Source organism: Micrasema longulum, unplaced genomic scaffold, assembly GCF_059751315.1.
Source record: "Micrasema longulum isolate JH-2025_06_02 unplaced genomic scaffold, ASM5975131v1 h1tg000637l, whole genome shotgun sequence".
Taxonomy (NCBI): domain Eukaryota; kingdom Metazoa; phylum Arthropoda; class Insecta; order Trichoptera; family Brachycentridae; genus Micrasema; species Micrasema longulum.
The window spans coordinates 47,140-62,160 of NW_028277833.1; the positions used below are offsets into that span (position 1 = coordinate 47,140).

At 38.1% G+C, this 15,021-nt stretch overlaps 1 protein-coding gene across 1 annotated transcript in view; it reads right to left on the reverse strand.

The window, feature by feature from the left end:
- Positions 1–9,544: 9,544 nt before the first annotated feature.
- The window catches only part of LOC148279970 (uncharacterized), a 60,819-nt gene continuing 55,342 nt past the window's right edge, over positions 9,545–15,021 (reverse strand). The window contains exons 4-5 of the mRNA XM_088229126.1: positions 12,763–12,851; positions 9,545–9,617 (exon numbers count right to left, since the gene is read on the reverse strand). Coding sequence (XP_088085252.1) covers positions 9,545–9,617; positions 12,763–12,851 — 162 coding nt within the window. The remainder of the gene's footprint in view (positions 9,618–12,762; positions 12,852–15,021) is intronic.

A 15,021-nucleotide genomic window follows, 5' to 3' on the forward strand; every position in this document is an offset into this window, starting at 1 on the left:
TAATGTGCGGATCTCGAGATTTGTGCATCTATCGTGCACAGTTTTACCAGACATTCGCTCGAGAGATCGCATTTCGACGACATTCAGCCTACTTTCATCGCTGTTTTTCCTAGTCCACGCTTCGCTCCCATGCGCCAGCCAGGGTCGGCACCGGGACTGCATTGTGAACTGCTAATTTGGCCTCTTGCGACAAATAAAAGTTGTCGTACAATTCCTCCGATAATTAATAATAAAGTTTCATTTCGTAAAAGCCCCGAGCGCGCGAGGGTCGCAATGTGAAACCACCCCTCAGAGTTGTAGTTATTGAATTAAGAGGCGCGCGTGCGCACGGCGCACCTACAGATTATATATTAAGGGAGGTGCGCACGCACCCCCGTCTGACGAGTTTCCTCCCCGCTCTTCCGCGGTTCGAATCTCCGAAAAGAATATTCACGAACGAATCTCTGAATGTTTTACAAGGGTTGAAAATTGTGCATTACTTGCACTGTTCCACGTTTTTCTATATGTTCGTAATGTATTTCGAAAATAATTAATTAACTGATGTGACAATAATAAATTTAATTAAATACGCACATTCACGCAGACTGGACCGCTGTGCACGTGCAAACCACGAGCCCACTGCGTGACATCGCATGGTTGGCCCAATTTACAACACGGCATGATAAAATATTTGTATTCGGTTAACGAAGTTAGTCGTAAACTGTATAGCAGTTTGCACTCACTTAAAAGATTACATAATTTCTTGCCAATTAATGTTAAGCAAACATAAGTCCAGAGCTTACTTCTTCCACTCCTTGACAATGCGGACGTATGTTATCCAGATGCTAACTCTGAATTACTCGATAAGTTAGAACGACAGCAGAATATTTATTTACGTTATATCTTTGATCTTCGCAAATTTGACCACACAACCGAGTATCGCACGCAACTACACTGGCTCAGTATCAGGCATAGAAGAAACATTCACATTCTTTTGCTTCTTCACAATATTTAAAAAAATCGCCTGTTTATATGAGAGAGCTCATCCAACCACTTTCACAACACGGACTATCTCTTCGTTCTAGTAACGAGAGAACCCTTTTAATACCCTGTCATCGCTCTAATTTTATTTCCTCCTCTTTCGCAGTAGTAGCCGCTCGATTGTGGAATAATCTACCCACTAATGTTAGAGACGCCCCTTCTTTATTTACATTTAAGTCAAGATTGAAATGTCACTATCTAAATATTTAAATTGTTCCTTTATCCTTCTTCTTTCTTCCCCATCCCCTCTCCTCTCTTCATAGTATAGTGTTAATTTTTTTTTAAATATATTTTTATTTTGTCAATCTTTGTTTTTAATTTTTGTATAAAATTGTAAGATTCAATATATCCATGTGTTTATAATTTTATCGAACTGAACGGTTTGGGTAGGTAGGAAGAAATTGCCTTAAGGCGATATGCCCGCCCTTATATGTATATAAAGTGTCAAATAAATAAATAAAATACAATACGGTAGATCGATATTTATTGTTTTACAATTATTTAACAATTTACAACAGGGATGAAGAATACCTTAAATCAGGGAATATGGACGTCTAGGCATTTAGGGGGCTTATGATTTGCCATTGGCTGGTTTAAGTGGCTACTTTACACACTGTGTAGCATTAACCATTTTGCCTATGTTTGAACATCCATATTTCTTGATTTTAGTGAAGTGGAAGGAGGTTATGAAAAATACACCACAACACCCAGACCAATTGAGAAAAAATTATTTCTTGGATTTTTCTCTTGTAACTGGCGGGAATCGAACCCGCAACGCTAGTTTCACAGTTGGCCGTCTAACCAACTGCGCCACGGCGCCTGGTAGAGGAGGTTTCGAACCAACCCGCAATCTAGCCACAGGGATTTTAATGATGTTTTATCAAAATCTTAAAATTTTCGGAAATTGACTGGGGCTTATTCGATCTCATGGTGTACTGGTTATCGCGTTTGCCAGGCATTAAATAAATAAATAATTGTAAACCATTAAATATCGATTCAACGTTTTGTATTTTATCAAGCCGTGAAGATTTTTTCCGTGGTGTGAAATGGGTTAATCATGCGATATCACGCAGTGGGCTCGTGGTTTGCACGTGCACAGCGGCCCAGTCTTCATGAATGTGCGGTAGACTTGCATATTCGCTTCTCAAAATGTCTTGATCTATTTGATAACAAGTTTTCTTTCATGCTTAAGGCTGTATATTTTGCTAGTAAATATTTCTGTATAGGACGCTTTGACCGATATGAATATTAAAATTTTAACAATATTTTGAGTTTGTCCAAATTTTTTTAGACAAGGACTGGATTCAACTCCCCGGGGAGCTGTTTATATTAACATATAACAACAGAGATGAAGAACATTTTAGAGAAGGTAATATAGGAGTCTGGGCATCTACAGGGCTTATCATCAACATTAACAGATGAAAGAATTGACGGAATATAGATGTTCAAATATGGGCAGAATGGTGAATGTTACACAGTGTGTAAAGTGGCCACTTAAACCAGCCATCGACAGGTCATAAGCCCTGTAGATGCCTAGACTTCTATATTACCTTCTCTAAAATGTTCTTCATCTCTGTTGTAATATGTTAATTAAAATTTTACTAAAATCGTACTGTCGAAATGAAGTATTTGCAACCCAAATTTCTTCCTAAAAAATAGACGAAAACACAGTTTCAAAAAGGGTAAGGATCAAACTACTACCACTACTATTATCGTGCCATTTCCTCGTAGGGGTAGGCAGAGAGAATAGACCACCACATGTCACATGTCCCTTCGGTTCTGCCTGCTATTGACATGACCAGACTTGAGATTTTGGTTTATCTGATCATGCCACGTCTTCCTCGGTCGTCCTCGTCTCACGTTGCCATATATACATGTTTTACCATTCTTTCTACATGACCGAATCATCTCAGAGACCCTTTCTTAATCTCATCGATTTCATCATTCGTAACACTGTCATACATTGATTTCCCACACAGTCGTCCAAGAGATTGCATTTCGACCGCGTTCACTCGGCTTTCATCCGTCCTCTGCCAGTTGCATGTTCACTTCCATACATAAGTGTTGGGCCTATGAAAAAACTTACGTATGAAAACCACATCGAAAATATAGTGAACCGGGCACACAGAAACTTAGGTTTTGTTATCCGCACTTGCCAAGTTTTTAATGATATTGGTAGTATCAAATTAATTTATTTCGCTTACGTTCGTAGTCTCCTTGAATATGCCTCCTCTGTGTGGTCTCCCCAGTATTCCATACACAAGATAAGGCTTGAAAATATTCTCTCTTAATATCTCAATTGGAGATCCAGATTTACGGACCTTAACTATAAAACTTCTTGTCATAAACATAATATACTTAGTCTTGAGGATCGTCGTTTGTTATTAGATATGGGTATTTTACATGACATTCTTAATGGACGTCTTGATAGTCCTGTTCTGGTTTCTGAGTTGGCCCTTAACGTACCTGGCTACCGCACCCGTCACACGAATCTATCTCTTTTCCATGTACCCACAGTTCGCACCAACTATGCTCAGAACTCTCCTCTGATTCGCTTGACGCGTAATTATAATTTATTTTTCAATAACATAGACATATTTAATTACAGTAAACCCACTTTTAAAACCAAAATTAAAAAACTATTATTTGAAAAAAATTATGTTTCGTTATAAAAAAAAAATATTTATATTTTTACATTATAATTTTAAATTGTTTCTATTCACTCATATCAAATACACACTTACCCTGTCCTTAAACCTACCCTCACACCCATATACAATCACACACATATTCACATACCTACCAAAACCACACTCCACTTTTTTACACACGCATCCTCACACACAAAAAAAAACTCGCACACATGCACTTCTATAAATTATATTTAACTGAACTGGATTTTTATAATTGTATTTATGTGAAAAACTGATTTGGCTTTATTTTATGTTTTTTTTTATTATGTTGTGTATATTTCTTTGTATTGCTGTTGTTTTTCTTAATAAACAAAATAATAAATAAATAAAACTCCGCTGTGCGCTCAGTTTTTAACTGAAATAAATTTTATATTTGAAGCACTTACTTTGTTGTTATTCATCGGGTGGATTCTTTTTTATAAATGTCATTTTTTCTTAACAACTATCTAATTAACATATTACAACAGAGATGAAGAACATTTCAGAGAAGGTAATACAGAAGTCCGGGCATCTACAGGGCTTATGACCTGTCAATGGCTGGTTTAAGTGGCCACTTTACACACTGTGTAAAATTCACCATTCTGCCCATGTTCGAACATCCACATTTCCTCAACTCTTCCATCTGTTGACTTTTGTGAAGAAAAGAGCTGAAACCTTTATTACGTGAGTGAGATTCATCCAGCTGAACCAAATCACCTACTAGGTAACGTCTGATAACAGTTTTCCAATTTTAATAGTGAAATAATAACTTTTAAATAATTTAATAACTTTTACCAGGTAGTTAATTCAACAATGTTTGAGTATGTCTAAATGCTTGCAGACTGGCTGGATTTCCTCCCTAGGGAGTTATTTATATTTAAATTTATTTCAACAGAGAGGGAAAACATTTTTTTGGCAAACGTTACACAGTGTGTAAAGTGGCCACTTAAACCAGCCATTGACAGTTCATAAGCCCTGTAGATGCCTGGACTTCAATATTACCTTGAATTGCATTGCAAAAGATGTAAACATTAAATGTGCCAAAAAAAATAAAATAATTTCAAGTGAGAAAAGAATAATTCTTAACATTTGCGTTTTCCATGGAGTTAATAAATTAAAATAAATAAAAATACCGAATGCGCACCCCGAACCAACCACGCACACACATGAACGCACATATAAAACATACACAGACATATACATTACATGCGGCACATATACATACCACAAACCACTCAAGATGCACATTCAGCAACTATCCCAAATAATCTACCCCATGAAGAAATTTTCTGTACAAATGCAACGTGCAGTTAAAACTGTCTACATCAATACCGAGTCCATTATAATTTCAAAGATACTTAAATATCAGAGTAAAATAACACTAATTTTTCTAAATTCGCAATTCATCTGATAGGAAAAAATCACGATTTTAATAAAGACACCGGATTGTAAGTTCTCCATGTTGAAAATAAAATATTTAAAAAAAAAGCCTACTTTGAAATTTTAGAAATTAAAAAAGCTGTTCATAAAAATTAAATAAAAAACAAGATTTCCTTTAGTCCACTCCAGTCTAGTTTTAAAGATCAAATCTATCTCACTTCACAGTTCCCGTCTTCTAAAGAACAACGTGACAAAAACACTTGACCTATTAGTTGCCTATGCATCGATGATATTTAGTAATTACCGTTAAAATAAAATAGGATAGAATTCTTTAGTTGAGTATACCTTGATAAAGTAGCTTTAAAACTGGTCGGTTAAATAATAAATAATAACTAAATTTATTTCAACAGAGAGGGAAAACATTTTTGGGAGGGGAATATGAAAGTCTAGGCATTTACAGGGCTTATGACCTGTCATTGGCTGGTTTAAGTGGCCACTTTACACACTGTGTCACATTCACTACATTCATTTAGACTTCCATATTCCTAATAAATAATATTAAATAAATAAATTTAAATATGAATAGGGAGGAAATCCAGCCAGTCTGCAAGCATTTGGACATACTCAAACATTGTTGAATTAACTACCCTGCAAAAGAAGAAGTATAAAATTGGAAGAAAAAAAATTAAGCGTTGCCTAGCAGGTGATTTGGTTCAGCCGAATGAATCTAACCCACGTGATCAAGGTTTCGGCTCTTTTACTTCACAAAAGTCAACAGATGGAAAAGTTTAGGAAATGTGGATGTTCAAACATGGGCAAAATTGTGAATGTGCCACAGTGTGTAAAGTGGCCACTTAAACCAGCCAATGACAGGTCATAAGCCCTGTAGATGCCTAGACTTCTATATTTCCTTCTCCACAATGTTCTTCATCTCTGTTACAGTATGTTAATATTAACAGCTCCCTAGGGGGTTAAATCCAGTTCATGTCTACAAAAATTTGGACAAACTCAAAACATTGTTGACAATCCACCTGGTCCAAGAAGAAATATAAAAATTAAAAATTTGTTTTCGGGCGTTGCCTAGTATGTGAAATAATTCGATCTTATGCATCTCTTCACAGCAATAAAGGTTTCAGATCTTTAACTTCACTAAAGTCAACAGTTGGAAGAATTGAAGGAATGTAGATGTTCAAATATAGGCAGAATGGTATACAGTTTTTAAAGTGGCCACCTAAACCAGCCAACGATAGGTCATTAGCCGTGTAGATGCCCAGACTTCTATATTTCCTTCTCTAAAACGTTTTTTATCTCTGTTGTAATATGTTAATTCACCATTCTGACTATGTTTGGGCGTCCGTATCTATTTGATTCTTCCACGTGTTGATTTTTGTGAAGTTGGAAGAGCTAAAAATTTATCGATGCCGGTGAGATTCATCCGACTGAATTATTTTACTCCGCCTGAAAGGCAGACCGGGGTGAACAAAAGAGGTGTGGATGAAAATGGGTGATAAATGTGGGTGATAGAAAGTATGGGAAACATTTGGAAAAGGTCTTAATCCAGCAGAAGAAGAAAAACGCCGTGACAGGCCGTAAGCCCTTTACATGTCTAGACTGCCACGTCCCGTCTCTCGCGTAATGCTAAAAATAGACTAATTTTGAAATGATATCGGCGCGCTCGGCGATTGTTGACTTTTTGTCGTCAGGCCGAAGGGAGGTGCGCCCTCCGCGAGTCGCACCCTTTTACCGAAAGTACTTCTGGGAATATTTCAAATTAATTTGCTTTGTCTGAATCTTCGGTCACGAAACTCCACACCGCCGTCGTCTCGACGGATCAATATTTTCCAGCGCGACTCGCCTCCGCGGGATCCTTAAACGTCGATTCGTTTCGTTTTTCGCTGTAAAGCTGAATGTAGTCGGAGACAAATAAATTCAAATCGCGGCTTATGAAATTTGACTTTTAAAGGCATCTCAAACCGATACGAAGACCGACGGTCTTCGGCGATTTTAAGGTGTGGAAGGAGCGCTCTCGCTAAAGTTGCATTTAAAATGCATTAAAAAAATATATCTTATTTCGGCTCCATCGTATTATTAGAGCTGAGGGCGATTACAATGGAAATTCAACAGATTTATCTGTAAGAAAATGTATATATTTTGTATGCGTCAAAAGATACCGACGAAGATGCTAGAATTTTATATACAAATATACCCTTTTTCCATTTTGTTAACCCTGGTTCGTATTAGGATGGCCCGACGAACACGAATGTTCCATTACGTTTCGTGTTAATCATCGATTTTTGTTCAATCGCACTTTCTTTTTACCCGTTCGTACAATGAAATTCTAACGCGAGCCATTTATTCGTTCGTTTTAATCTCTCGAGTCTGTTTGCATTTGCGCGGAACGACAAATATTCCAAAATGCAAGCTCCGCTGTGGGGAGTTCGGACGCGGAGTGCGTTGACCCCGTAACGTATCGATCTCGAAAGCGAACGCGTGTGCGTATATTGCCACCCCCGCCGCCGTCAGTCAGCGGGGATTCGCCATTTTCCTCGACCGGATTAAAATCATCCCGACGCCCCTACGGCGCTACGGCGCTACCCCTTCATCGCGCGACGAGGCATCGGTACACTTTTCTACTCACTTAGTTTGAACCACTCCGTTGTACCGCAGATCGCACTAGCATTTCCAAAAACACTCTGATCACATTTCGAACATCAGTTTTGTCCGGATGGTCGCGGGCAGACAGTGGAGACCCGCCTGAAAAAATACACGATATTATACACTTTTTATCTTTCGCTCGTGCGCGGCTGACGGCGGCGCCTGTGGGTTCCTCTCCTGCGTTCCTGCCTCGCGTGTGGGGCGTGTTGAATGTCCACCGCGTCCGCTGTCATGTCCCGGCGCAGCAGTATGGCGCCAGGCGCTAGTAGCAGTACTGCTGTGACAGGACAATATAGCGGCCGCGGCGGCCGGCCGGCCCGCACTGAGCCGGGGCAGGGCGGCGAGCGGCCGCCGCGGCGCGCGCAGCGCCCCCCCGGCCCCCCGTCCAGGGCGGCACTCGCCCTATTCTACATCGCCCCGAACCGAGATCCCGTACGACGGACAAATACCGCGTTACGACGGGGATAAATAACCGCCTTTCGAATGGAAGTCTAGACATTTACAGAGCTTATGACCTGTCTCATGAAACATGCGACGGTCGAATATTGTCATTGTTGAATATCGCACCCCCAGAAGTATGCACTGTAGCCTCTAGCATCTCGGTTTCTGCAGTATTCTTCTCAATATTTTACTCGGTTGATTTCAAACAATACTGACGTTTATATATCTCGCCCAAGTTCACGGACAATTTGAGGTCACGACCGGAATTCGGCAAAGCTGTGTTCTTGTACCGTCCCTTTTCTATGAAAACCGAAAAGCTCCGTAACCTAGATAGAGCAGAGCAAATTATTTTGTAACGATTGTAACTACTAAACTATTTCATCTCAATAACGAAAAATATAATAAATCGCAATAATTGATGTTTGTTCCCAGTCCGTTCCCTAGTACCACCCCTCTTACGATAATGGGCGGGAACGTGTAGCGTGTAGAAAAGCGGTTCGGAAAAGCTCGGATAGATTCGGCAACTTCGGAACGAGCCTCGGGCGCCTAGCAACGCTCACACGCCACTCCCAACTCTCGAAGCCTCCACTTAAATCACCCCCCCTCGCTAAAAGCGTCTGACCGCCGCACGTTCCACTCAATCGCATGGAACATTTGCTTCGGTATTTTCTACTCGAGTAATACACCCTTTTACGAATGGGGTGGGACGTTTTTGTCTCGCTAGGGTTCGCCTTCGGCTACGTTCGGGTGTTCCCGTCGGGTGGTTTCTGCGCACGATTGTATTTTTCGCGCGCCCGGCGCAGGTTTTCCGAGAGCCGTCTTTCGCTCGACTGTCTCCGACATACTTCGTACCTCGTTCGGGAAAGGGGGTTTAATTGTATCATTGACGCTCTCAATTTGAGAATATCATCCGGTGACGTCATGAGAATATTGGGTATATTTCCCGCACTGAGATTAACATCTTTTCTTTCAATTTACATACGAAAAGCCTCAAATAAATTGAATCATGTCAAAAAATGCTAGAGCTTTCATTAATCACGAGCGTTTGATGTAAAAAATCTACAACAATTTCTATCATCACTGAAAGCTCTATCTTCTCCAACCTTCAACCTTCAACCTCGAGATAGAACTCCGTTAGACAAACACATTATTGTCAATTTCTACTAGGTGCAACCAACGTACAGTGTAGTCTACAATGTGTACTGGATGTGGCACTCCAGCTAAAGCTGCTTGTCTATTACGAAAAACGATTACAATTTACGAAAAAACACATCTTCGTTATTAACAATGGCTCATTTTGCCTTTTGCGACAAAAATTTGTTTGGTAAGGTTGATTTTAGTGTATCATTCAAAATTTGGAAATATTAATATATTCTTTAAAATCCTACCTTGAGAAGAGGGGGGTTCTTCAAATCGATCCAATCTGACAGCGGCCCATTTCGAGTCAATCTGGAAAGACAAAAAAACAATAATTATTATTAATTGGTTAATTTATCAACAGTACAGAAACCTTGAAATATCTCATTTAGGCCACCAAAAAACATATTTTTGAAATTTCTAGATGCCTGCATCTGCAGGTAATGAATTTAATTTCATTTTTGTTGGATCAAAATAACATAACAAATAAAACAAAATCGAGACAACATGCCAGGCCAAGAACCCTTGAGCAATAGCTCGATATTATAAAGGCATATAAAGTAGTTGTCAAGACGCTTGACTCACGCACGGAAGGTTCCGGGTTCGATTCCCGGTGAGAACACAACAATTAAAATGTAATTTTTCTCAAGCCTGGGTGTTCTGTGATGTAATTCACCACTGCAATTGGGCCTCCTGGCCTGTTGTGGTGCAAAAATAAATAATAAAATAATAATACTCTCCAATAGCCAGAGCGTTTGCCTCTCAAACATACTTTCACCGATGTGAAAGATGCCGATCCCCAAAGTGATTATGTTCGGCTGCCTGACTACTCTTCCCGTCGGCATTATCAGAGGCAGGATGGTTCCGGAAGCCGGGAGGAAAAACAGTCCGTGCTGACGCTGTCGAAGGTGTCCATCCAAAATGACCGAGCTATCGATATTACCTTTTATTATTGTTACTATTATGGATAACTTATATAGCGCCATTTTTGTAATATGATACCTCAAGGGCGCTTTACACAGTGATTCCATAGATAAATAAATTTAATTGTATCTTTTAAATTTGTAATCTAATTAAAACAATTTATTTTGTTGTCACATGCTACGGATTTATTCGAATGATTTAGAGAACAAGTGGGTTTTAAGTTTTTTCCGAAACATCACTTCACTTTCACAGCCTCGCACCTCTGCTGGGAGAGCATTCCATGCCGTAGGGCCTGCGACCGCAAATGCGCGTTCACCCAATTTAATGCGCTGTTTGCGTAGAGATATAATAACTTTTCCTCTCGTCGTAGATGTAGCGGATCTAAGCGTGAGACGCCTGTCAGCTAGTTCATCTGGAATGCATAGTTCCTTTAGATATTCCGGAGTAGAGCTGTGCAGTCAATTATACATAAGCCATTATAATAATTCCGAAGTAGGGAGTGATATGACTGAACTTAGAGATTCCGTAAATAAGTCTCGCTGCAGCATTCAATTCAGACTGTAGGCGAGTCATTTTGTTCATTGGTAGACCTGCGTAGATACCATTACAATAATTTTCGGACAAAGGGATTTTGAGTATAATTCAATTAAAATCTATAACCTACTTCCACTATCTATTAAAACAATTAGTAACGGGAAAGTGTTTAAAAAAGCTACAAAAAATTGATAGTGGAGCTAGGTAGAAGTAAAATGGATTGTCTCATTCGCCCAAACCAATATTGAATCAACTGCTCCACAAGTGTCTAGCTTATGTTAGGTTTTTGTTATTTTCATTGTGCGTTTTGTAATATAAATATATATAGATAACAGTCTGAATATTTAGTTAATTATCTCTGTTTATTAAGTTAGTCTTCTTTGTTTATTCTCAAATGTAAAAACATTTCAAAAAAAGTATATTGTTAAGTGTCCTCGGCACGGGTAACCCCAGTGCGGTCACATTATTATTGTTTATATTTTGCAAGAGTAAAATATGAATAAATAAATAAATAAAATCGACTCTAGACACTACAAACGCATATATTAATTGACGGGCGGCATCAACCGGCAAATTTTTGCGTATGCATTTAATTTGTCTCAGCTGATAGAAGCTGGTATCAACATGAAAAATGGGTCCGTTTGAACCCATCCCTTCTAAGTTGCCAACTGTTGGTGCACAGCATGCTCAAGAGAAATGCAGTGGGATAGGCCACGGTCCACGGTCCACGGTCCACGGTCGTCATCCGTTCATTTGGTTCGATGACGCGAGAGGAAGGAGCAAAAGTTATGTCCTTGATAGCTAGAGAGCGCGTGAACTTATCCAAGATGGTCCAACAAGGTTTACTGCCACTTCATACATAATGGAAATCGACTCGCATGTTAGAAGTATTCGCCCTCCTCCACCAGGGGTGCTATTAAACCACTATCGTAGCGCAAGAAAACAGTTTTGCTCGTGTATTTTGTATGCAAATACTTGAGACAACACGGCCACGAAAGCGTTTGGAATACCAGCCCAGATATTCTATGCCGAAAGTGAAGCGTTTTTCTTCTTTCTCAATTGGGCTTTGTGTATCAGGATTGGATATTGGATGCGGTGATGATAACGCTATTGGCGCTTATTTAACGATACCTATATAAAGACAGCGGTTGGCATAATATTTTGTTTTTAGTAAAATACAAAATTTGTCAGTTTTACTTTTGAATGTGGAATTGGTAAATTATTGCCATGCGGTAAGTAGGGTCAACGCACTAATGAATGACCGTTTAAGGTTCAGCTTGTAGTGAAATCCACATTAAAGGTATATTTTTTTTCTAAGTACTTCTACTTTTTTATTGAAATACGAGTATTACAATTATAATTAATATTACTCTAAAAAAATAGCAAAATCACCAGTGAATGACCGCTACTACCCCAGTAAAAATAATACTCGGATTTAGTTACATCATAACATTATAAAACACCTTAACACATTAGAATATGGATATATTCAAAGAATTGCATAAGAAATAACATCAAATAAAACACTTACCACATCTTTCCTTATAAAAACACTATCAATCTCAGAACAATAACGGGAAGACGCACTATTACCTTTTGACAACTCACAGTTCAAAACTGATAGATTTGTTTCTTACCAAAAGATGTGTCCGTCTATTGCTTTTGTCATAGTTTCTAGTGTTAAAAGTTTTTTTGACTGGACACATGTAGCAATTCTAACCAATGGTCATTTACTGGGGGGTGGTCATTTACTGGTGCTTTGACCCTACCGCCAGGCTGCTCACGTTCCTACTTCTCAAGGTAAAGCCGACAGCCAAAATATACAAATGGCAGTAAACTTTCACGCGTACACCAAGCTTTTTATTCTCGTATAATGTCTGACGCGGTAAATTTGAAACAGCGATGACGACAGACCATCATTTTTAGTTTCATGTGACCAGCCATCATAGTTTTGTTTTACCCTTTCATCAAACGACTTTATATTGGAAACAGCACTCACGTGACGTCGGTCCGGGTCCTAAACTGATAGACGGTGAAGCCGAGTACTCCCACCACGGCACCGATGCAGATGACGACCATGGGAATAACCTGTGGAGAACAAATAATTATTGATTTAATAAATAACAACAGAGATAGAGACCATTTTAGAAACGGGAATATGGAATTCTAGGCATTTACGTTTTGCGACCTGTCATTGGCTGGTTTAAGTGGCCACTCAACACACTGTTACATTAATAATTCTGCCTATGTTTCAACATCCATATTTCCTCAACTCTTCCATCCGTTGTCTTTTGTGATGTAAAAGTGCCTTATCACGTGGGTGAGATTTATCCGGCTGAACCAATTCACCTGCTAGGCAACGCCTGAAAACAATTTTTCCAATTTTTTAAATTCTTTTACCAGTTAGCTAATTCGACAATGTTTTGAGTCTGTCTAAGTGTTCACAGACTAGCTGGATTTCTTCCTTAGGGGGTTATTTAGGTCTAAATTTGTTGCAACAGAGAGGGAAAACATTTTTGAGAAGGGAATATGGAAGTCTAGGCATTTACAGGGCTTATAACCTGTCATTGGCTGGTTTAAGTGGCCACTTTACGCACTGTGTAACATTCTCCCTTTCGCCTGTGTTTGAACACCAACATTTCTAAACAATATACGTACACTTAAAAAGAAAACTTCTATAAAGCTAACACGAATAAGATTACTTTTTAAAAACGAACTTATCTGCTAAACACATGTTTTTTTTACACTTATTTGTTTATAAATTTGTATAAACCACTTAATTTTTTAAATTACACTTCGACCGGTTTCGAGGTTACGACCTCATCGTCGGGAATTAAACTAACTTATAATTACACGCGTTGCTATTTATATAATAAAATATTGTATGAAAGAGACAGAAAATTGAAAGAAAGAGAGAAAAAGGAGATAAAATAAATCATAACGGGAATAGTTTTAAAAGAGAACTCGAAGTTAAATTTAATTGATTATTTATTATTTGAAGTTTTTGATTAATGGCTTTACTAATTTCTAATCCTTCTAAATTATCTAAACGAAAACCATTTTTATTGACACGCAAAATTTCTACACCCGTTTCTTGATTAAATTCATGATTTTCGGCTATAAGATGATTTGCGAATTCTGAAAAATTATTATTACTCAGACATCTTATATGTTCTTTGATTCTTACTTTAAATTTACGTGAAGTTTTTCCAATATAGAAATTTGGGCAATTTAAACAATTTAATTTATAAATTCCCGAATGATCTAATTGATCATCCCTATCTTTACAATTTGTTAATATTTTACCTATGTTATTATTAGTATAAAAAGCTGGCCTAATATTGTTAGGTAAAATTTGTGCTATATTATTAGAAAATTAAGAAAGGTATTTTGCGATGGTTCGGTCATATGGAGCGAATGAATGATGAAAGAACGGCTAAAAAGATTTATGATGCAAATGTGTCTGGTTGTAGAAGTCTAGGAAGGCCGAGAAAGACATGGCATGATCAAGTACAACAAATTCTTAAAAGTGGTCATGTGAAAAGTCGGAATAATCGACGTGCGTGCATGAGAAGATGTATGAATGTGAAGGAAGCAAAGGAGGAGTAGGTATATTTTATTTATATCACTACAGAGATGGGTAGAATTTTTGTTTCAAGATTATGGATATTTGAACCCAACCTATGACAGGTCATAAGCCCTGTAAACGCTCGAATATCCATAATCTTGAAACAAAAATTCTACCCATCTCTGTAGTGATATAAATAAAATATACCTACTCCCCCTTGGGATAAAACCCAGAATTGTGTGTGTATAAATATGTAAAATATATATACACATACCAAAAATAATATTGTGGAAGCAAAGGGAAATATTGTGGAAGTGTGCCAGGATAGAGTGGTGTGGCGTTCTATCCTCTCTGCCTACCCCTCCGAGGAAATGGCGTGATGGTTAGTTAGTTAGTTATTAGAAAATGAATTAATGTACAAAATTCTACGCCAGTTCTCATTTTTATGAAAAAAATTAATAAAACCGATCATCGAAATGCGGTCATCCATAAATCTTCTAATCATCCTTTATCACATCTGCTTTCCATTCTATGATACATCGGCTTACTTCAATACCACTAAATAAAAATAATTTTGACTTAGAATTAAATACTATAAAGAGTATTGCTTTCAATAATGGCTATGAACTAAATTTCATTGACAATATTTTGAATAAAAAACTTAAATTAAACTATAGGAATAAATACTTA